We start from the raw sequence: 20226 nt of genomic DNA, 5'->3' as shown, positions 1-20226 counted from the left end.
TGGTTTTACAAGGGTATTTATGAAGGAGTTTGCACTCATCCTGCCTTGATTTGCTAGATGGCGCATTTAAGGGCAAAGTTACTTCTGCAATCCCTCTGACCTCATAACCAAATACTTGTTTCTTTGCCGGGGTCTTAGCAGTTTGGGCCTATACAAAAACTTCTGGGACACAGCATTTTAGCCTCCCCTAGCTGGTTACATTGCAACTCTTCAGCTGCTAACAAGCACCGTATCTACAGCAGTGAGGGCAGGTGCTGTTAGGATTGCACTTTGAGCCCAGGGACAAAAGATAGAAAAGAGATAGAAAAAAGCTGGGTCTTATTGAGAGGAAAGCACTTCTTGAAGTGTGCTTGGTGCCCCTGTACATTTCTCCCTATAACAGGAGCTGCTACCTGAATTACAAAGAGGAAAGAGGTGTCATTAGAGAGTCATCTAACAGACCAGAGGTGCTTTGGGGAAACAAACAACAGATCTGTGTGCTTCCACACAAATAGAAACATCTAAGGAGAAAAGCAGGGGTGATTGGAAGGCCAGAGAAGCTCCCAGAATCTGAGAGAGAACCAGAAACCATTTGCAATTATTTTATTATGACTTAAAATAACATTTCTTCCAAGGGGGATCATGGTTCTGTATCTTCTCTTTTTCTCTTCGTTTTCTCCCCGCACATCCAGGTAGGTAAGACCCATCTCTGCTGCGAGGCCCACGACCCCCACTTTTGTTGGGTTTGTGGTACCTAATGTCCAAACTCCAAGGATTTTGCTGAATGGTGAGATTTAACTCAGTTTTCTGTCTATATTTCCAGACAGGTCCCACCTGACTGTCAGTCTCATCCCTGGAGCACAGCGGAGCTGTTTCACATCCAATAGCTCCTGTTTCACCACTGGGTTCTGCCTGGCTGCATCCCTGTCATCTTGCCTGTCCCCCAGGTCCTCAGTCATTTTTTTTAACTTCTTGGCCTATTTCACCCGATCCTGAGAAAGAAATCACATCTTCAGAGGTGCTCTGTGCCTACAAGCAATGAATATTTCCTCCAGGTTGCAGACGAGTTTGTCTTGCACGTGTAGCAAACAGGAGAGAGGATGATGGACATGGGCAGGAGAGGACAGCATCTGAGGAACCGGGACCCAACAACCATCCAACTTGCAGTTTCATTTTCTTAAATGATTGTGACATAAAACCAGCTATTTTAAAAGCACCAGCTTTTAGCAGTGCTGTTCCAGTTACCTAGCTGCATCCCGTGCCATGGTGCTGCAGCCCTTTAGCTGTGGTTTTCCTGGCCACGGTGAGAGGAGGAGCAGCCAAGGGGACCCTTTCCTCTGACCCCCTGGGACCTGCCATACCTGATGGGTGATGTGGTTGCGGGGACACTGGCACAGCATAACAGCTTTCAGGTCCCTGGAACAGCACAAAAGCGAGTGGCAAAATCCTCCTTTTGCCTCCAGTTTCATTGCTCGTGGGTGGAAGGACTGGACTCATGCTCCCCAGGCTGTGTCCATCTCCTGGCCACTCTTGAACTGTTTTCATCCTCATACCGCTCACCTCATCTCTTCCACATGGCCCCAGCAGTGAGGGAGGCACATGGCCATCACTGTACTGTGTCTCATCCCCACCCAAAGTGTGCCATCAGCAAGGGAGGTTCTGAGGTAGGAGGTGGTGGTTGTGGGACCCCATGTGAGCCGTGACCATGGTAAAGATGTGCATGTGGAAGGTGCTAAAAACTTTTATTTGTCACGTGCTGGAAACAACTCTGTACTGTATACTGGCTTTTTAAATTTCTCCAAATAAAGCCACACAGGCATATCCTATGCATGTCCTGGGCAGACATCATGGGGCTGGGGCAATACAAGGTGGGATGAGGTTCTGCAGCTCTTTGTAGCAATGCAGAAGCTTTCACATGGGTGCAAATTTGGGAGGAAGATGCAGAAAAAAACCTCTTTAATTTGCAAAAGTCCCTTAGGCAAGGGAAGGCAAGTCAGACACAGGCAGGCTGGGGCAGTGCTGGAGATGCTGCCAGGGAGTAGGATTGGTGGGATTGGGTTGGGGGGGCATGCGACAGCACTGTCTCATATCTGGGTGCGGAAGCTCAGGTCGGTGCCCGACATCTTCTGCGCGTAGTCCTGGTCGAAGCGCTCGTTCTGGGCCACAGTGAAGTGGTTCTTCCAGTCTCCGGCAATGCCTGGGACCGGGTGAGATGGGGTCAGCGGGGACCACGAGGGACGATGTGCCAGGAGCCCCCCGGGCCCACTCACCTTTGCGCATGAAGGGGGAAACTCCCTGGTCCATGAAATGGGAGGGCACCATGCTGTAGTTGGTGGTGGGGTTGTCCCGCATGGCCTCAAAGGAGGTGTGTCGCGTGATGGCATCCAGTGCCGCCTCCGGCAGCTCCCGCCCCAGGAACTGGGCCACCTTGGCAACCTCCCGGCGAAGGTCCTGTGGGACACAGGCCAATGCTCACCCCTCCTACCACCCCCCCTAGACCCCACACCACCATCCATCCCAGTCCCTCACCTCCTTCAAGTCCTCATAGAAGAGGTAGAGGATGGGGTGATCCTTCCTCCGCTCCCAGTAGACCTTGACATGGTCGTACCAGGAGCCATATGCCACTGCGTGGAGAAGGCGGCCAGGAGGTGTCAGTGGAGGGGCTGGAGAAGGGATATGGGGTGACCCCCCCCAGGGGTGCCCTGCCCCACCTCTGCCAGCCATGAACTCCTCCAGGTACTGGGCCCACGTCCCAGGGTGCTGCTGGAACTTGTTCATCAGGTCAAAGTGGTAGAAGGAGACGGCCACGTCCTTGGCGTTGCGCCCCACATAGACCATCTGCAGAGGGGCCATGGGGTACGAGGAGCAGCCCCAGGACCCCCAACAGGGTGGGTGCTCCAGCCCCTAGGGCTCCTGACAGCACTTAGGATGCTAGAAGGAGCAGTGGGGGGGGGAGTCCTGCCCTGAGGTAGGAGGGGGACTGCTCTGCCCCCCGGGTCAGAGATCAGAGGGCGTTACCTTGCAGCGGTTTTCCCAGAAGGATTTGGGCAGGATATGTGCAGGCAGGTGGGTCTTCACCACACGGGGTGAGGGCATGGTGGCCAGCAGGTCCGTCCCTGGGGCACCCCAAAGCATGTCCCCAGTGGGCCCTCGGCAGATTTCCCCTGGGGTCAGCCCCCAGTGGGGTGCCCATCGCCAAGCCCCCACACCCTGCTACCTGCTGGCATCTCCCCGTGGGCAGAGAACTCCAGCATGGGCACCCTCTTGGTGATAATGTCCCTCTTGCACTTCTCGGGGTCACCGCCTTGCAGGATCATGTCCACGATCTCGCTGACCCAGGTGGTGCCTGGGGAAAACAACCCACCAAGGGATCAGCCAGGGCAGCATTGGGGGTCCTAGCACCGACAACCCCCCAGACCTCGACTGGGCACCGTGGAGGTGAAGGGAAGTTCAGCACGGCGCTGCCCTGACAGACCCTAATGTGCTGCATCCCTCCAGGCAGAGGATCCCAGCTGTACAACACACTCACCCACCCAGCACTACCACATCTGGTGTGCTCAGGGACACTCACCAGATTTGGGGAAGGTGACCACCACAATGTCCTCAGGGCGGCTCTGGAAGGTGTCGACTCGCTCCCAGTCGTGGGCAAAGGCATTGACCATGGGGATGCCGTGCACCATGCGCCAGGGTTGCCGCAGGTAGGTGTCCGGATTGTCCATCCTGCTGGGCACAGGGATGCCTGGGGGCTCTGGCCAGCGAGGGGGGCCCCTACCCCACCCAGGGCAGCTGCTGGCCAGGGCAGAGCAGGCAGCTGGTGCCATACCTGCCCAGGGAGTGGCAGTGATGCCACCTGCACAGTGACTGGAGGTCACGCAGCCCTGCTGCTGCACCTACCCCCAGGTGGGGTCCCATCTGCAGTGGCAGGAGCCCACCCTATACACCTGTGAGGGCTGGGGGTATCCGTGGGTTGCCGGGGTCACCCAGGCCAGGCACCTCTCGCCCCACCGCAGCACCCCAGGGGAGCAGGGAACCGCGTCCCTGGGCTTACTGCAGCCATCCCCAGCCCAGTGGGAGGTTTAGGGGTCCTGGGTGCATCCCAAAGTCCCCAAACCCATCACCCTGGACCCTGAAAGATGCAGCTCTGCGTGGCTGAGCATGGGCAGAGCACCCACAAGGTGCCCCAGGTCACCCGGCTCACCTAACCCCGTGCCGCTCTGCTTCGGGAGGGTGACGCCGGGAGGGTGACACCGGGACGGTGACACCAGGAAGGTGATGCCAGAAGGGTGACACCGGGAGGGTGACGGCAGAGGACAGGGAGACGCGGGGCCCCGCGGCGGTCTGATGGGGAGAAGGGAAGAGGCAGGGCGGGCAGAGTGTCCGCCGGCGCGGCCGCTGCCGGGAGGAGGAGCAAGGGCGGGGAGCAGCCGGAGGCCGCTGATCTCCGGGCAGAGTCACAGTGGATATCTCTAGTCCCACCGTCCCCGCTCCCCACCCACAGGTCCCCGCTCGTGTCCTCGCACGTGGGGACAGGGAGGCCACCTCTTGCTGCCCGCACCCAGCCGGCACCTTCCCCACACACGGTTTTGCCTAAATCCTCTGTGATCCCATGAGTTGCTGCCAGCAATTCCCCCGCCACGGCGGCAGAGGGGATGTGGGGGGGCACAGAGGGGATGTGGGGGGGCACCAGCTTGTCCCCAACCGGAGGAGAGGCCAGTGGCCCCACAGGGAAGGCTGGGTTGGGGTCAGCACAGGCACAAGGCAGTGAGCATCCCACTGGGGGGACAGAGGACATTTTATTTCTCTCCAGCAGTCCCAGAAGAGGGGAAGGAGCCCTGGGCATGGCGGCAGGGCCATCAGCACAGCTTGGGTCTGGGGGGTGTCAGGTGGTGCTGTCTCAGATCTGGGTGCGGAAGCTCAGGTCGGTGCCCGACATCTTCTGCGCGTAGTCCTGGTCGAAGCGCTCGTTCTGGGCCACAGTGAAGTGGTTCTTCCAGTCTCCGGCAATGCCTGGGACCGGGTGAGATGGGGTCAGCAGGGATCATGAGGGATCGTGCACTGGGAGCCCCCCAGGGCCACTCACCTTTGCGCATGAAGGGGGAAATTCCCTGGTCCATGAAATGGGAGGGCACCATGCTGTAGTTGGTGGTGGGGTTGTCCCGCATGGCCTCAAAGGAGGTGTGTCGCGTGATGGCATCCAGTGCCGCCTCCGGCAGCTCCCGCCCCAGGAACTGGGCCACCTTGGCAACCTCCCGGCGAAGGTCCTGTGGGACACAGGCCAATGCTCACCCCTCCTACCACCCCCCCTAGACCCCACACCACCATCCATCCCAGTCCCTCACCTCCTTCAAGTCCTCATAGAAGAGGTAGAGGATGGGGTGATTCTTCCTCCGCTCCCAGTAGACCTTGACATGGTCGTACCAGGAGCCATATGCCACTGCGTGGAGAAAGCGGCCAGGAGGTGTCAGTGGAGGGGCTGGAGAAGGGATATGGGGTGACCCCCCCCAGGGGTGCCCTGCCCCACCTCTGCCAGCCATGAACTCCTCCAGGTACTGGGCCCACGTCCCAGGGTGCTGCTGGAACTTGTTCATCAGGTCAAAGTGGTAGAAGGAGACGGCCACGTCCTTGGCGTTGCGCCCCACATAGACCATCTGCAGAGGGGCCATGGGGTACGAGGAGCAGCCCCAGGACCCCCAACAGGGTGGGTGCTCCAGCCCCTAGGGCTCCTGACAGCACTTAGGATGCTAGAAGGAGCAGTGGGGGGGGGAGTCCTGCCCTGAGGTAGGAGGGGGACTGCTCTGCCCCCCGGGTCAGAGATCAGAGGGCGTTACCTTGCAGCGGTTTTCCCAGAAGGATTTGGGCAGGATATGTGCAGGCAGGTGGGTCTTCACCACACGGGGTGAGGGCATGGTGGCCAGCAGGTCCGTCCCTGGGGCACCCCAAAGCATGTCCCCAGTGGGCCCTCGGCAGATTTCCCCTGGGGTCAGCCCCCAGTGGGGTGCCCATCGCCAAGCCCCCACACCCTGCTACCTGCTGGCATCTCCCCGTGGGCAGAGAACTCCAGCATGGGCACCCTCTTGGTGATAATGTCCTGCTTGCACTTCTCGGGGTCACCGCCTTGCAGGATCACGTCCACGATCTCGCTGACCCAGGTGGTGCCTGGTGAGGAGAGGTCGGGCGTCTGGCTGGCACCATTCCCACCAGAACCCCAATCTCAGGCAGCAGAGGGGCACCATCCACTGGCATTGCCTTTTGGCATCCCCCCAAGGGCTGCAGGCTCATATTCCCCTTCCCAAGCACAGCCCTTGTCTGGTGCCCGGGGACACTCACCAGACTTGGGGAAGGTGACCACCACAATGTCCTCGGGGCGGCTCTGGAAGGTGTCGATCCGCTCCCAGTCGTGGGCAAAGGCGTTGACCATGGGGATGCCGTGCACCATGCGCCAGGGTTGCCGCAGGTAGGTGTCCGGATTGTCCATCCTGCTGGGCACGGGGATGCCTGGGGGCTGGTTGGCAGCAGGGAGCATTATGTGGCCACCTCATCCCCTGGGATCCCCAAAATCTCTGCTGAGCCCAACCATCCTAGCCACGGGAAGAAAACTGTCCCCTGCTTGCTGGCATCCTAGGAGGTGGCACCTGCCTCCTGCAGGGATTTTGGGGGCCAGTGGTGGTGCAGAGAGTGTGCAGGGGCATGGCCAGCCCTGGGGGGTGCTCAGATCAGCCCAAGCTGGCAGCACTGTTCCTGGGGTGTAAAAGCTCACAGGGGCTCTTCTGCCTGGGGTTTCAGCTGCTTTCTGCCCCCTGCTCCACTCCAGCTTTTTTTTCCCTGGTTCTCTGTTGCATGGGGGCATGGGGAAGGCATGCATGGGGGGTCTACCTGAGGGTTTGAAGGAAGCAGGAATGGGGAGAGGTGCTTGCAGGACTCTCCCCAGAAAACCTTTCCACCCGCTGGCCAGGATGGAAATGCTGGAGATGCCAGCTGTGAAACACCCACACTGTGATTTTTGGAGTGCGGCTTTGTGGCTCACCTCTGTCTTCCAGGGGTTTCTGGGGACAACGAGCCCCTGTGAGCCCTCCACACCCCCCCACACAGGCCCTCCACTTGCAAGGCCAGGATACCCCAAAACAGGCAGAGCCCCCTGACCTTGGCCAGGATCTCCCAGCCTCTTCATCAGGCACTCTGGCAGGGAGGAGACAAAGCTTCACCCGCAGCTTGGCGGGGGACAGGTTATTATTTTATCTTCCCCACAAGGAAGATGGAGGCATGGGGGAGCTGCTGGGGCTGCAGGAGGCTGGGGGACATCATTAGGGAAGAGACGTGGTGTGACCTGGTCCCGGTGCTGCAAAGGAGGAGTGTAGGGAAGGGGCGAGCAGGGATGGGGACACAGCCCCCCAACCTGGGAATGGTCCCCAGATGCCTGTGATGAGCTGTGCTGTGCTCAGCACCCACCCGGTAAACACACAGATGGAGGGGGGGGGTGGAAATCACAGCTTTCCCCTCCACCCGCAGAGGCAAACACAGAGAGGAAATCCCAACCCACGTTCCAGGGGGTTTGAACATCACCTCGTCCTGATGCAGGGGTGACCCCCGTGGACGTCCCCAGCTGCTTGCACTGGCGCAGGGATCGCTAGTGGGATGTGGGCGTCAGGCTTTGGTCACTCCCTCCCACAAAGCACTCAAATACAGGTCCAAAGTTTGCAGGGTTGCAAAGCACGAGTGCAGCTGATATCATGTTTCCGGTAAAAGGGTTGAAAGGTGCCCACGGCAGCGAAATGCTCCTCCTTACCTGCTTCTCATAGGCAAACGCGAGCTGGGAGGGAGCTGGGAGGGCAGGAGAGATGGCAGCCAGGCAAGGGGAGCAGCTCGCCTGTTTGCAACCTTGAGAAAAACATCCCTTATTTGTCTCCAGGGCCAAGTTCCTGTTGAGGCAGGACACACCATCAGGTGTTTGGGTGTTTCACAGGCAGGGACATGCCCTCCCTGCCCCTCCGTCTGTCCATACACCAGAAAAATTGGCTGTGTGTTACAGGCAAACCCTGCAGGCAAAGCCAGGAGCTGGGGAAGTGCAGAGATCTCCATCAGCATTTATATAAATGCATGAAAAGGATTTATTCCTGTGGGAGAGCTCCCCTTATAGCGCTACTGCTCTTTAGGAGTCAGATCCAAGTTGCATCTCTTTGGGGATGAAACAACCCCATGAGGCTGATTTGCCAAAAAGCTGCAGTGTTGGAAACTCAAGAACAGGCTGGAAACAGGGCGTAACTGGGGGATCTGAGGTTCCAAAGCAAACCCTTGCCCCCAGTGAGACAGGGACTGGTTTTGCTCCAGCCATCCCCAAGCACAGGCTCAGTGCAGCCAGGTCAGAGGTTGTAGGGTGAGTTCCCCATCCAGCAAGGACAGCAATGTTGCCGAGCACAGGCAGGGAGGTGTTTCCTTTCGCCTTTGCTCTGCAAACCACAGGCTGACAAGCTCTGGCTGGGCTGGGGAGCCAGGGAAAGCCCCGCCACCACCCACTTTGTCAAGAAACTTGCCACAACCCAGAGGCGTGAAAGCTCCTGTGCACGCGAGCGCTGCAGCAGGGGCAGCGGGTTCACCAGCGCTTTGGGGTTTTTCCACTCTTCACCAATCTTTGCTCCCTCCCAACACCTTGGTGGGATGGGGATGGGGTGGCCCAAGGTGTCAGGGCCAGTGGTGGTTTTTGGGAGGATGCCTGCCCCCAGTGATGCCTGACAACCACTGGCTAGAAATCCACCACACGTGCTCACCCTCTTGCCCTCTGAGCATGGGGCTGCACCCAGCCACTGCCCAGGATTTGGGGGATTAACCCCCCCACACCTTTCCCCACAGACAATGGCTCACCCTCCGGTTATCCAAATTTATTACAGGGCGAAAAGTGAATCAGCACAAGGATGCTTTGTCCAGATCCACCCTCCCCACTGGAAGAGCGGGGAGCAGCAGAGCACCCCCCAAGAAGAGGGATGAGCCCCTCACACCTCCATCTGGAAGTGGAGGTCGGAGCCCTCCATGTGCTCCCGGTAGTGCCGGTCGAAACGCTCGTTCTGGGCCACAGTGAAGTGGTTCTTCCAGTCCCCGGAGATCCCTGGGGGCAAGAAAGCAAGTGGGGAAAATCCTGACACCTCTGAAATATTTGCAGCCACAGATGGGGGCTGCAATACAGCCCAGGGACACCCCTCCCAAGCCCTCCGCTGCTGGCCAAACCCCACCTTTCCGGAGGAAGGGGGAGAGGCTGTGGTCCATGAAGGCAGTGGGCATGGTCTCGTAGTTGGCGGCAGGGTTCTTCCTCATCTCCTGGAAGGAGGTGTGGTGGAGGATCCTCGCCACTGTCCCCTCCGCCACCTCCTTGCCCAGGAACCTCAGGATCTTCTGCACCTCCTGCTGCGGGTCCTATAGGGTGGCTGACATGAGGTGGCTGCCAAAAAGGCTGGGGGGGCAACCGGGCTGCCCTCCCCTCCATCCCATCCTCACCTTTTTCATGTCCTCATAGAAGAGGTAAAGGAGCTGCTTCTCCTGCTTCTTCTCCCACCAGCCCCTCACATGCTCATACCAGGACCCATAGGCCACTGCAGGATGTGGTCAAGGGGTTAGCCAAAAAGTGGGGCAGCAAGGGATGTGCCCCACACCAGCTTTTTGGGGTGGGCACCCTGGGGCTCAGCCCCCACCTTTGCCAGCCATGAAGGTCTCCAGGAACTCATTCAGTGTGCCAGGGTCAGGGTGTATCTTGGCCATCTGGTAGAAGTAGTAGTAGGAGATGACAACATCCTTGGGGTTGCGGGCCATGTAGATGACCTGGGGACAGCCGAGGATGTAGTTGGGGGGTGCAGAGTGGTTCCCCCTCCCTGCCACCAGATGGGGAGAGAGGCGTGGGGCACCCACAGCGTTACCTTGCAGTTCTTGTCCCAGAAGGAGGTCGGGAGGAGCTGGATCGGGAGATGGGTCTTCACCAGCCGTGGGGACGGGGTTTTCTCCAGCAGCTCAACACCTGCAGGACAGGGGGCTTAGCAGTGTGAGTCCCAGCACCCTCACCCCCACCCCAGCTCAGCTCCCTCCCCACCCAACCCAGGGGGGCAGCTGGGCTGGGGGGCTCACCGCTTAGCATCTCGGGGACCTTCATTTCCAGGAAGGGCACCCGGTTGAAGATGGCATCCCGTCGGCACTTCTCCACATCGCCATCGTGGTAGATCATGTCCAGGATCTCGCTCAGCCATGTTGTGCCTGCAGCATAGGGGCAGTGTTGCAAGGGCCGGCATCAACCCGTCCCCCCCCTGCACCCCTTCCCCAGGGCCACTCACCCGATTTGGGGTAGGTGGCAATGAGCAGGTCATCTGGACGGGCTTGGAAAGCCTCCACCTGCGGCCAGCCCTCGACGAAGCACTTGTAGAGGGGGATGCCGTGGAGGCTGCCCAGCTCCTCCCTGATCACGTCTTCCCTCCCCATGGCTGATGGTGGGTCCCTGCGGCGCTGACTGTCCTCCCTGCTGGCAGCTGCTGTGGTCTTGGGACTGGCTGGATCCTGTGGCTGGATTGTGTCCAGGACAGCGCCCTGTCAGGCGAAGTCCACCCTGGATCACGCGTGGCGGAGGTGTTGCCGGTGCCGACGGGGGATGCCCTGTTCCCCGACACATTTGGTGCCAGCCATGGGCTAAGCCCAAGCTACGAGGAGCCAGGAACAGAGCCCAGCATCACCCCTTCTCCTGTCCGGCCTTGCTCCCCCCCTGCTCCAGCCCCTTTCATGGGTGCCACGGGGTTCCAGAGCCACGGGGACAGCTCTGCCACCCGGGGTCCCCCATCCCCGCTGCCGGCCGTACCTACCGGAGTCCTGCGGTCACTGGTCGGCAGCGGGGCTGGCCCGGGGAGCCTCGGCACCTCCGCCCTCCTGCCCCTCCCCAGGCAGTAATGGTTAACGAAGGGCCAAGGGGCACGGAGGGTGGGAAGCAGGTTTAAAGGGCCAACAGCTGAGGCGTGGGGGGGGGGGTTGAGGTGGGTATCCCCCTGGGAGGCATCGGGGGGGAGCAGCGGGAGCCTCTGAGGCCGCCTGACCCCCAATCCCCGTCAGTCACCGGCAAGGGACGGGAGGATGGAGCCGCGTTACAGGCTGGCCCGCGGGCAGGCGGCCTGGCAGGGAGCGCCATGGCGCGGCGGGGGGGTGCGGCTGAAGGGGCCCGGGGGGTCGCGTCCGGGCGCCGAGACCGTGCCAGTACCGGAGGCTGTGGGCCCGTTCCCCCGAGGCCGCCAGGGGGCGCCGCCGCCGCGGGGCCGGGGACAGCGGGGTCCCGACTCCCGGGTCTCTGGCCGGCGGGGCCCTGCCGGGTCTCTGCCCTGCCGCGGCTGCTCCCGGGGCCGCCGCCGCGTCTCCCCGCCGGGGCGGAGCGGACACCGGCGCCCTCGGGCGTGCTTCGGGCCGGGGCCGGGGCGAGGGGGCCGCTGTGCCGGGCCCCGGCTGCGACCGCGCCGGGCCCGGGTGTCCCGTCTCCCCGGGGCTCCGCCGGGGCCGGGCGAGGGGAACGGGGGACACGGGGCAAAGCGGGGCCGTTTCCTCCCTTCGCCCCCGTCGCTGGCGCGGGAGCGGCGGCACCGGCCGCTGCCCGCTCGGTGCTGCCCGGAGTTCGGTCCGTGCCCTGCCCGCAGGTAGTGGCCGGGCTGTGGGTGCGGGTCCCGGCCCCCGCCGCGGGCAGCGCGGTGCTACCCCCGCCCCCCCGGGGCCGGGCCCCGCTCTCGGCCGGGGCCTCTCCCCGGACCCGCGGGGCCGCTGCCCGCCGGGTTTCCCGGCCGCGGGAGCTGCCGCCGCTGCGCTGCCTGCGCTGGGCTCCTGCTCCGCGTCCCCGCCGGGGCCGGCCCGCCGCGGCAGCCGGTTCGTTCTCCTCTGCCCCCCCCACCCCGGTGCGGGACCCCGCGGGGGCCCGGCTGGGGCCCGGTGACTTTCGCGGCGGGTTTCGGCACCGACCCCCTGGGGTCCCCTCTCGGGGGCAGCAGCTGCAGCTCGGCCGGTGGTGCTGGGGGTCCCCGGCAGCTCCCGATTCCCACCGCGGGATCAGCCTCTGCTCGGTCACGCCAGCGGCTCCCGCCCCTGGCTCCCACCCGCGTCCCCCGGGGGAGGAGGGGACCCGGCGGGGCTGGGGGTCTCCCAGGGCAGCTGTGACCCCTCCTGCCACCGGGCTCCCTCCTCCCAGCTGGTTTCTTCTCCCCAGCTCTTTTCCAGAGCAGCTCCCGGCAGGACAAACCCTCCCAGCCCAGGGGTGGCTCTGCCCGAGCCAGGGAGAGCTTGAACTGGTGAGTGTGGGAGCTGCTGCTGGGGCAAACTGGTTTCCACCGGGGTTCAGCCCTTCAGCCCTGCCGGGTGTCACCCTGGCAGGCGATGCCCGAGGGCCGGAGCCAGCAGTGTCACATGCTGCCATGGCCGGGCCTTGGGGCAGCCCTGGGCCCTGCATGAAGCCCTACTTTTACTGAAATCCTTCTTTTTCAGCTCAAAACCTGCCGCGGTGGGAGCAGAGGCCACTCCAGGGATCCGCACTGGCTCCTGGAGCCCCGACGGTGACATGGTGAAGCTGCCTGGCCGGGCACAGGGAGCGACGGCTGTCCCGGTGCTGCCGATCCCTTGGGATGTGCTGGTGGCACAGCCGAGGCTGCGTGGCTGTGCCGAAGTGTGGGGAAGGCTCATTCCAGCACCTTGGCAAGGGTCTGGGGGATCTCCAGTGCCACAGGAGGGGCTGGGTCCCTTCGGGGGATCCCTGGCGACGGAGGGGTGGGTAGGGGTCGAGGCTCATGTCCCCGGCCATGGGAGCAGGGTGCTGGGGGCTGCCATAGCCCAGGGGTGCTGGGACTGAGTGGGTGCGAGGGAGCCGGGCCTGCCTGGAGCTCAGGGGGTGGTTTTGTGCTCGGGATATTTTGGCTTTGCCCCTCGTCCTGCCAGCGACGTGGCAGAGGGACAGAGAGGGCAGGTGCTGTCCCCTAGCAGGACTCCCCATGGGGCCCTTGGAGGGAGAAGGCATCCCAGTGCCAGAGGGGCAGCGCTGGTGGATCACTGTGGGTGTCAGTGTGCATCTCTCAGAGCTGGTGGGTGCTATTGGAGCCCAGCCTGGATCCCACTGGCATTGGTGTGGTGCCAGACCCATCCAGCCCAGGGCTGCTGGTCATCAGTCAGTGCCACTGCTGGTGCTGCACGGGGTGGGTGGGTTTCAGCCAGATCCTGGCTCTTGCCCACTCTCCCGGGGAGAAATGGGAGTTTTCTGGTGTCCCATCACTGTTTCTCCTTCCCCTCCCATTGTAGGTGCGCAGCCCCAGGGAGCCGCTGCTGAAAGCGCTGCTGAGGGGCTGGGAAGAGCTGCCCGTGCCCGGGAGGCAGCAGGGTTTGCAGGGGAGCAGCTCCGGGGGCTCTTTGGGTCGTGCCGTGCTGCAGGGAGCTCTGACTGCCCCACATCTCTCCCTGTGCCAGGACAGACAGAAAAAGGATCCCCAGCTACACTGGGAGCCGCCCGTGCCAGAGAGACCCACACCTCCAGGAAGAAGCTGGGCTGCCTGCACCGAGGATGATGCTGCTGCCTGCCCTGCATGTGGCCCTGCTCCTGGCTGGGGACAGCCCTGCCTGTGCCCACCCGGAGACACTGCAGGGACTTTGCAGCTCCAGCTTGGTTGCAGCTTCAGGTTGGTTGCTTCTGCCCCCATTTTTTTTTTTTGTTTCTGCCCCTATTTTTTTTCTGCTTCAATTTGTGGATAACTCCAGATCGTTTATGGCTCCAGCTTGTGGATGGCTCTGGCTAATTTCAGCTTCAGTTCATTTCAGGTCAAGCTCATGGACGGCTCCAGCTCATTTGCAGCTTCAGGTCATTTGTTTCTGCCCCCAGTTTGTTTCAGGTCCAGCTCATGGACAGCTCCAGTTTGTTCTTACTTCCAGCATGTTTTAGGCTCCAGTTGGGTTTCATCTTCTATAGCTTCATTTTGGCTCCAGCTTATTTGCAGCTTCAGTTCAGTTCCATCTCCGGTGGGTCTGTGGCTCCAGTTTCAGTTCATTTCTGCTTCAGTTAATTACAGCTTGTGCTTGTTCAAATGGCCTTGGCTTTTGACAGGGTTGTAGATTGATCACTGTCATAACTTGCATATGAAGTGTCATAATTGTACACTGGTTAAATATGGACTAATGAGTTAATGATTATTCCAGCTGTTGTACACACCTTGAATAAATAGTTGGACACACAAAAATGGTGTGAAAAGTGCCTTCCCCCCGAGACTATCTCAGACATTGAGTTTGCCCCAGTGCATGCTGGCCTTCCAAGCTTCAGGAACCAGTGGAACCAGACCCCCAACCTCTGGCAAGGTTCCACACATGTGTCCCCATCCCAGTCCCCACCTCACTTCTCCCCAGCCCCTGAGCTGCTCCTGCCTGTCGCCCTCATCCTATTCCTGCCCGGCCTTGCCTCACCTCACCCAGGATGGCTTCTGCTGTAGGCGAGCATGACTGCAGCCCATGTCCTCCAGTCCTCCCATCTCCCTGGGCACCCCCCACCTGCACCCCACTGCCAGGGCATGGTGGGGCATCGCCCAGACCCTCTCCTTCCCCTGCAGCAGGATGCGCTATGGGCCATGCTGGGCACAGGGGTCTCATGCCAGAGCTGCAGGAACAATGTCCATGTTGGTTGCATTGGTGAGGAGACAGATCAGAGAGGAACTACGATCTTGGCTCCCTGGGTGCTCCAGGCATGGGACCCACAGCCCAAACCCTCCCCACCTCCAGCGTCACTCCCCCCTGAACCTTTTTGAGCACCTTTCCCAGCACTAACCACCCACTGGGCCAGGCCCATGGAGACCCATCGCCCTGAAATCGGCCCCAGGATGCTGAAGCACAAGCTGAAGGCGTCAGCTGGGACATTTCCCGGGGATGGGCTGGAAATCCTGCAGCGCCCCTGACACTAGCAGAGAGCACGGCTGGAAAAAAGGGGGGAACCCACAGGCACAGGAGTGGGCAGAAAGCTGGAGGGGCCCAGTAAGGTGTGACACCAATACCAAAGCCCCAGGCTTTGGGCCTTGGAACCCCAGGACTGTGGCATGGGGCTGGCACAAGGATGGCTTCTTGGGCAGCTCCAGGCCAGGCTCTGCCCCTTGCTGGGGCTTCCTTGTGAAAAAACAGATGGGGAGAGCAACTCCATCAGGTAGGAGGCCAGGTGGGTGCCTGGGAAGACACTCCTGCGGCCGCGGGGTGACAGAGGTAGGTGTAAGGGGCTGGGTGAGGATGGGGAAGGCGCGGGAACAAGTGTGTGCCTGGGAGAAGGGAGGGCCCCTGGGGCCGTCCCCCACAGGGGGCTGCCGATGACATGGGGACACACATGGGGGACACCCAGCACTGCGTGAAGAGGTGTGATGTTTTCATCTTCCCAAGTACTTCAAACAGAAATGGGAGCAGACCTGCTTTCATACCCATTTTTCCAAAACTTGGCTAAAATCCCATGGCATCATTATGCTTCCTGGGCAATGGAGTCAAACCTAACAGCAAGCAGGGCTGTGCTTTGAGCACCAAGCCCAGGAAAAGGAGGGGTGTCACACATGGGCTAACAGAGCTGGGAGATCAACGGGTGTGTAGCATACTTTATTTGCAAGAGAAAACTGGTATCCAGCTCTCTGTTCCTCCAGAACAGCTTCTGCCTCACCCCTGCCATCTAACACAGCCCCCTCCACCCCATTACCTGCCTCTCACCACATTTTCTCTTTCCCAATAGTCCCTTTTTTTCCCCAAGTCCTCTGGGGGATGACACAGACTCAGATCCCTGCCTTCTGGGTGCCTTGTCTTCATGCAAATAATTTGTTCCCCTTAGTAGTCCATGCAATGTAATAACTGCATGTAGATTTAAAAGCAGATTATAGTTATAGGCAAGAACTAGAAGTCCTTCCTTCTCCTCACAGAATTTATATCAACACACAACTTGTGTTTTATCTTGCATTTCTGCAATGCCCAAGCAATGCATTAACAACAGATCATTTCTGAAATCAGAGAGGTTTGGGACAGAATCAGACTCCTCAGGGTGCACTTCTGCCCCCAGGGCAGTCCCCACCGAAGAGCTGGGACAGCCCCAGGTCCCACCAGCACATCCCTTTGGCTCACCAGGGCTGAGAGGCTCGGAGCTGCTCCTGGTCCAACGCTTCTCATTTGCCCTGTGGCTTTCAGTGGCAAAACTACATCAGTGCAGAACTGTGGGCTTAGAAGAGTGAATAACTACTTGGAAAATGTAAATGGCAGCTTTGTGTGCCTAGTGCTACTCATAATAGCTTCCTGCTTGCAAGAACAGGCTTTCCCCTAGCAAAGCCACCCAGTGCAATTAGCAAATATAAATATTGCAGTTTGCATTTCAAAAAAGCCCCAAGGCTTGTTGCCCAGAGTTGTTCAAAACCTGCAAACAGACTAAATTAGGTGTCATGATTAGAAAAACTCCTTTCTTATAGTTGGATGGGTTTGGTTGGGTAGCTGACCTGTATGTTAACCTACAGACACCCTCACCCTTTTTACCACACTGACCTTTTCATTGGCAATTCCCCAAGTAATTTTGATATAGGAAAATGATTCTCATTATGTCTAGATCAAGAAGTATTTGTACTTAATTGAAGCAGGGAAGAAACCTTTTTCTTGAAAGCAGAGCCATGTGGCCTCAAACTGTGTTCAGTAGTCACTGCTGTATCAAATTATTTTTCCTTATTGCCATCCCCATCCATTTGTGCCTGCTGTAAGATAACCACTGCCCCCTCCAGCAAAATCAGGGACCTATAGGGCAAGTCAGTTCAGCTATAGGTAATTTCAAAGTAGTTCATGTTGTGGTGACTTCACTGATTTTGTTCCTTCAAGTGTTATATGCAGAATCTATTTCTGCTAAATAAGATACAAACAAGTCTGTCTTCTGAGGACCAAGCTTACACAGTCACATTTTCCTTCTGTTATGACCAAACCAGGAGTCTTCCTTCCTTCTGAAACAGAGAACGGTAGGCTGAAGCAAAATTAAACAGAAAGAGATGAATGAATCACTCCCCTATTTAGAACAGGATGAGGATTTAAAAAAAACCACACCAACAACAAAACAAATAAATCACCAACCAACAAAGACTATAAAAATCCCAAAGCCCAAGAGGATATTTTGGTAGTAACCTTGCCAGTGCAGCTGTTAACATAAATGTTTTCTTCCAAAAGTGCATTTTATGAACTAACATGTTCATGTAACTGTGTAACAGTTAACCCACAAAGTCTTGTGCAGAGAGAGTAAGGTTTGGGGAGCAATTACCTTCAGACATGCTGATTTGAGATGGGTTTGGTAATTCTGCTTTGCTTCAGCTTCTGCAAAAAATCAGAAAGCCCTTCCTAAAGTCTGACAGGGAGGTAATGGCATTGGAGTGGCTGAAACTGGAGAAATCCAGCAAAACCTGAGCAAAATACCTTCTTGGTATTGCAGGGCTTAGTTTGGCAAGGGAAAGGAAATTCAATTGCACTCTCATGGCCCATTCTCTTGGCCAGGGACGATAATTCCTGATGGTGCCTCTGCAGCCACTTGCTGCTGAGCAGAGAACAGGCTCCAAGGAGAAGCTCTTGATTCAAAGCAATGTAGTCCCACCATTTTCTGAACAACTTGGTCTAATCTGTTTTTTATGGGAAAAGGTACTTCGTGACAATGGAAATGTTCTTAGCTCATCAGGCTGTACCCTGAAGCAGCTTGTCTTGTGTTCTCTTTTCTTCTCATCTTTGAGTTTCTTGGGTTATTTTTAAAGTTACTGTCACATTTACAGTAGAGATGTGTGCAGCAGGTTGAAGAAGCCACCTCCCAGAGAATCAGCACAAGAACCACCATTCAACTTGTCCACTATTTCATTTTACACCCTCCTATTTGATTTTTTGGGGCAAATCATATCAAATGCCTATCTAGCTATGTTTGTCTATTGTTTTCTTGGAGAACCTTTCCCTCCACTGGCAGCATTGGTGGCGAGGACCAGGACTAGGATGCCAGATGGGGGTGTCCCGTGAGCCTGTTGGTGGTCGAGGTGTCACCCCCTGCACATGTGAGCAGGAACTCATGCCAGCTCTTCTCAAAACGATTGTGCTTTTATGTGTATTCATGGCCTCATGTTTCCCCTGTTAATGGTAGATGATTTACAGGAGGGCAGAGAAGAGGCTGGTCCCTGGCAGGTGATTTAAACGCTGTGTAACCTTGCTTTTTGAAGGGTCATTTAACCTTTGAATTGCATTTACCTTTATGGCTTTCAACTCAACTATCTTATATACTAGTGGTAGAGCCCCAGAAGCCTTCTTTTGGCTTCCCACCTCTCACCATTTAATTAATTAACTCTCATCTCCTATTCCTCCACAAAACCAGCTCCTATCTATCACTCCCATGAAAAAAAATACAAGCAGCAGAAAGCTTAAGACAGCCTCTGCCAGAGTTTTTCTACAAGTTATCTGCTCAGAGGTCCCACTGACATTACTGCAGTCCTTGTCTTCCCTAAGTCTGAGCTACACACACACTACTTACAGCTGGAACAGCATCAGCAAAAACACTTCTGGCCAAGTGTTGGTAATATGGCTTTCATTCAAATTTTGGGAACAGCATATGACTGATATTACAAGGACTTCCAGCTCCTGAGATCTTTACTGAAGTGACTGCTAAAAAAGAAATACTGCAAACCTCTCAAAATGCTTATGTGATTTCCCGGTGTTAAAATAGTTGGTGCTTTAAAGTGTACCTTTGGCACACAACATTATAAATTTTCTCTTACAACCAATGTTACAAGGACATTCAACTCTGCAAAACTGCATCAATACTGTAAAATTTTTTTGCTGAGTGCCCTTCCACCTCGCCAATACACTACATCCCCAGGCATGGGCAGAGGGACCAGTTTGTCACCACTGCATATGGCAGAGCACACCATGTGCTCCTAAGTAAATGCCATAGCAAAGCCATTCCCCCTCCTGAGAAGCCAGAGCAGTGTGGATGTGCTGCACACGTTCTGCTGATGGCTCCTCATGCATCATGTCTCAGAAATCCTAATTTAACTAAGGAAAGTCTTGCAATCATTACAAATGATCTCTGTGTCCCAAGAGGGGGACACAGGTAACCCAGTCAGGCAGAAGGAGTCAGGCTGGATACAGAAGATACAAGAAGGAACCTTCAAAGACAGAATCACAATCCCAGACAGGGTGAGGAAGGGCACCTCAAGCACCAAGAAGCAGTACTGGAAGAGACAGGGAAAGAAACACAGCTTAACCACTGCAGCTTTGCTTGCTGAAAAATTTAACTCTGCAATATATACCACTCTGAGCTGGGCCATATCCAATACCTTTTGTGCAGCCAAGGGCTGAGGAGGAGGGCTGACATGCTGGTGAGGTGAATTCAAGCTGCTCCCTGCTGTATGAAGAGGCAGGGTGCAGGACTCAAGCTCCTGATCTGCACTTCCAGCCAGTTCCAGCTACTCCTGCCAGCCAGAGCCACACATGGCCTCTGCTCTGCTGTAGCAAGGACACACTTACACAATGACTTTTGGCCGTCCTCTTTTCCAAGCACCCCTCTGGCTAGTGAATTGCGACTGTCCTGAAAAGTTTCTGACGAAAAACTAATTCTGCAAATCCAGAGCCAGAAGACAGAGCCTGACCAGCTGGCTGGCCTTTTTTCCCCCTGGGCAAGACATCGAGTGTGCTCTGTTTAAGAAAACCACTTGGCATTTGGCCCACACAAACCACAAATTCCTTCTCACCTGAAGGGAATAAAAGTGTTTCACCTTCCCGCATGCAACAAGTCTCTTTTGTTAAGAGCCCCTTTAAGTTTAGACATGGTGATTAATTTCTGTCAGCCCACGGAAGGTATCCCTGCTAGACCATCAAGCTCAGACCATGCCCAGAGCTACCACCCACTTCAGTTACTGTTTCAGATCCACAAAGGATGCAATCCTGGTGGTTTCTCCAAACAAAACCCACCCTGGGCTCAAAGAGATTGTCACTTTCTCTACAACAAGTAGAGCAACAACAAGTACCTTCTGAAGACATGAGTTTACCTAAAATAAGCCCCAAAATGTGTGTCCTTCATACTATCCTGTGTTGAACCAATCTTTAAAAACACAGCTCAAAGCTTAAGGGACCTATTTCTGGTTAAAGGCACTTTTCTGACACCCTGATCTGTTTGCAAAAGGCTTCTCTTTCAAGTAGTGCTTAGGAGCAGGAGGCAGTGAAGCTTAAACAGCAATCTTCTAGCAGTGTCCCCCAGTTTTGCAGTTTAAC

General features: G+C 57.2%; 3 protein-coding genes across 6 annotated transcripts; all 3 read right to left on the bottom strand.

Annotated features, from left to right (window-relative positions):
• Positions 1-1702: 1702 nt before the first annotated feature.
• LOC141923017 (sulfotransferase 1B1-like) lies at positions 1703-7618 on the bottom strand. Of its 2 annotated transcripts, none has more exons than XM_074823294.1 (8): positions 7540-7618; positions 3551-3725; positions 3197-3325; positions 2998-3095; positions 2691-2817; positions 2509-2603; positions 2250-2430; positions 1703-2176 (listed from the first exon to the last, which is right to left on the bottom strand). In XM_074823294.1, the coding sequence occupies exons 2-8, from the start codon at positions 3696-3698 to the stop codon at positions 2064-2066; spliced, it is 891 nt and encodes a 296-aa protein (XP_074679395.1). In that variant the 5' UTR covers positions 3699-3725; positions 7540-7618; the 3' UTR covers positions 1703-2063. The 2 variants fall into 2 exon arrangements, with proteins under 2 accessions (XP_074679395.1, XP_074679394.1); XM_074823293.1 differs by lacking the exon at positions 7540-7618 and adding an exon at positions 4178-4304 and having other exon boundaries at positions 3551-3699.
• On the bottom strand, positions 4754-7670 carry LOC141923016 (sulfotransferase 1B1-like). 3 transcript variants are annotated; one of them, XM_074823290.1, is made up of 8 exons: positions 7540-7670; positions 6307-6455; positions 6007-6135; positions 5808-5905; positions 5501-5627; positions 5319-5413; positions 5060-5240; positions 4754-4986 (listed from the first exon to the last, which is right to left on the bottom strand). In XM_074823290.1, the coding sequence occupies exons 2-8, from the start codon at positions 6452-6454 to the stop codon at positions 4874-4876; spliced, it is 891 nt and encodes a 296-aa protein (XP_074679391.1). In that variant the 5' UTR covers position 6455; positions 7540-7670; the 3' UTR covers positions 4754-4873. The 3 variants fall into 3 exon arrangements, with proteins under 3 accessions (XP_074679391.1, XP_074679392.1, XP_074679393.1); XM_074823291.1 differs by having other exon boundaries at positions 6307-6481; positions 7540-7630; XM_074823292.1 differs by lacking the exon at positions 7540-7670 and adding an exon at positions 7120-7223.
• A 1167-nt stretch (positions 7671-8837) lies between these two features.
• On the bottom strand, positions 8838-10914 carry LOC141922315 (sulfotransferase 1 family member D1-like). Its single transcript, XM_074821450.1, has 8 exons — positions 10806-10914; positions 10287-10512; positions 10084-10209; positions 9879-9976; positions 9657-9783; positions 9463-9557; positions 9201-9381; positions 8838-9076 (listed from the first exon to the last, which is right to left on the bottom strand). The coding sequence occupies exons 2-8, from the start codon at positions 10429-10431 to the stop codon at positions 8964-8966; spliced, it is 885 nt and encodes a 294-aa protein (XP_074677551.1). The 5' UTR covers positions 10432-10512; positions 10806-10914; the 3' UTR covers positions 8838-8963.
• Positions 10915-20226: the final 9312 nt, after the last annotated feature.

The sequence above is a fragment of the Strix aluco genome, chromosome 4 (assembly GCF_031877795.1).
Source record: "Strix aluco isolate bStrAlu1 chromosome 4, bStrAlu1.hap1, whole genome shotgun sequence".
Taxonomy (NCBI): domain Eukaryota; kingdom Metazoa; phylum Chordata; class Aves; order Strigiformes; family Strigidae; genus Strix; species Strix aluco.
The sequence above is the reverse complement of the archived record's forward strand: the minus strand, read 5'-3'. Positions and strand labels throughout refer to the sequence as shown.

Excerpts from the sequence above, each read along its gene's own strand:
- LOC141923017 (XM_074823294.1), bottom strand. The coding sequence starts at position 3,698 with ATGGACAATCCGGACACCTACCTGCGGCAACCCTGGCGCATGGTGCAC. Across the intron at positions 3,326-3,550 it reads GGTCACCTTCCCCAAATCTG|GCACCACCTGGGTCAGCGAG; the intron begins GTGAGTGTCCCT and ends TGTTTTCCCCAG. Across the intron at positions 2,431-2,508 it reads TCTATGAGGACTTGAAGGAG|GACCTTCGCCGGGAGGTTGC; the intron begins GTGAGGGACTGG and ends TGTGTCCCACAG.
- LOC141923016 (XM_074823290.1), bottom strand. The coding sequence starts at position 6,454 with ATGGACAATCCGGACACCTACCTGCGGCAACCCTGGCGCATGGTGCAC. Across the intron at positions 6,136-6,306 it reads GGTCACCTTCCCCAAGTCTG|GCACCACCTGGGTCAGCGAG; the intron begins GTGAGTGTCCCC and ends TCTCCTCACCAG. Across the intron at positions 5,414-5,500 it reads GGAGTTCATGGCTGGCAGAG|TGGCATATGGCTCCTGGTAC; the intron begins GTGGGGCAGGGC and ends TTCTCCACGCAG.
- LOC141922315 (XM_074821450.1), bottom strand. The coding sequence starts at position 10,431 with ATGGGGAGGGAAGACGTGATCAGGGAGGAGCTGGGCAGCCTCCACGGC. Across the intron at positions 9,977-10,083 it reads GGTCCCCGAGATGCTAAGCG|GTGTTGAGCTGCTGGAGAAA; the intron begins GTGAGCCCCCCA and ends CCTGTCCTGCAG. Across the intron at positions 9,382-9,462 it reads TCTATGAGGACATGAAAAAG|GACCCGCAGCAGGAGGTGCA; the intron begins GTGAGGATGGGA and ends GCCACCCTATAG.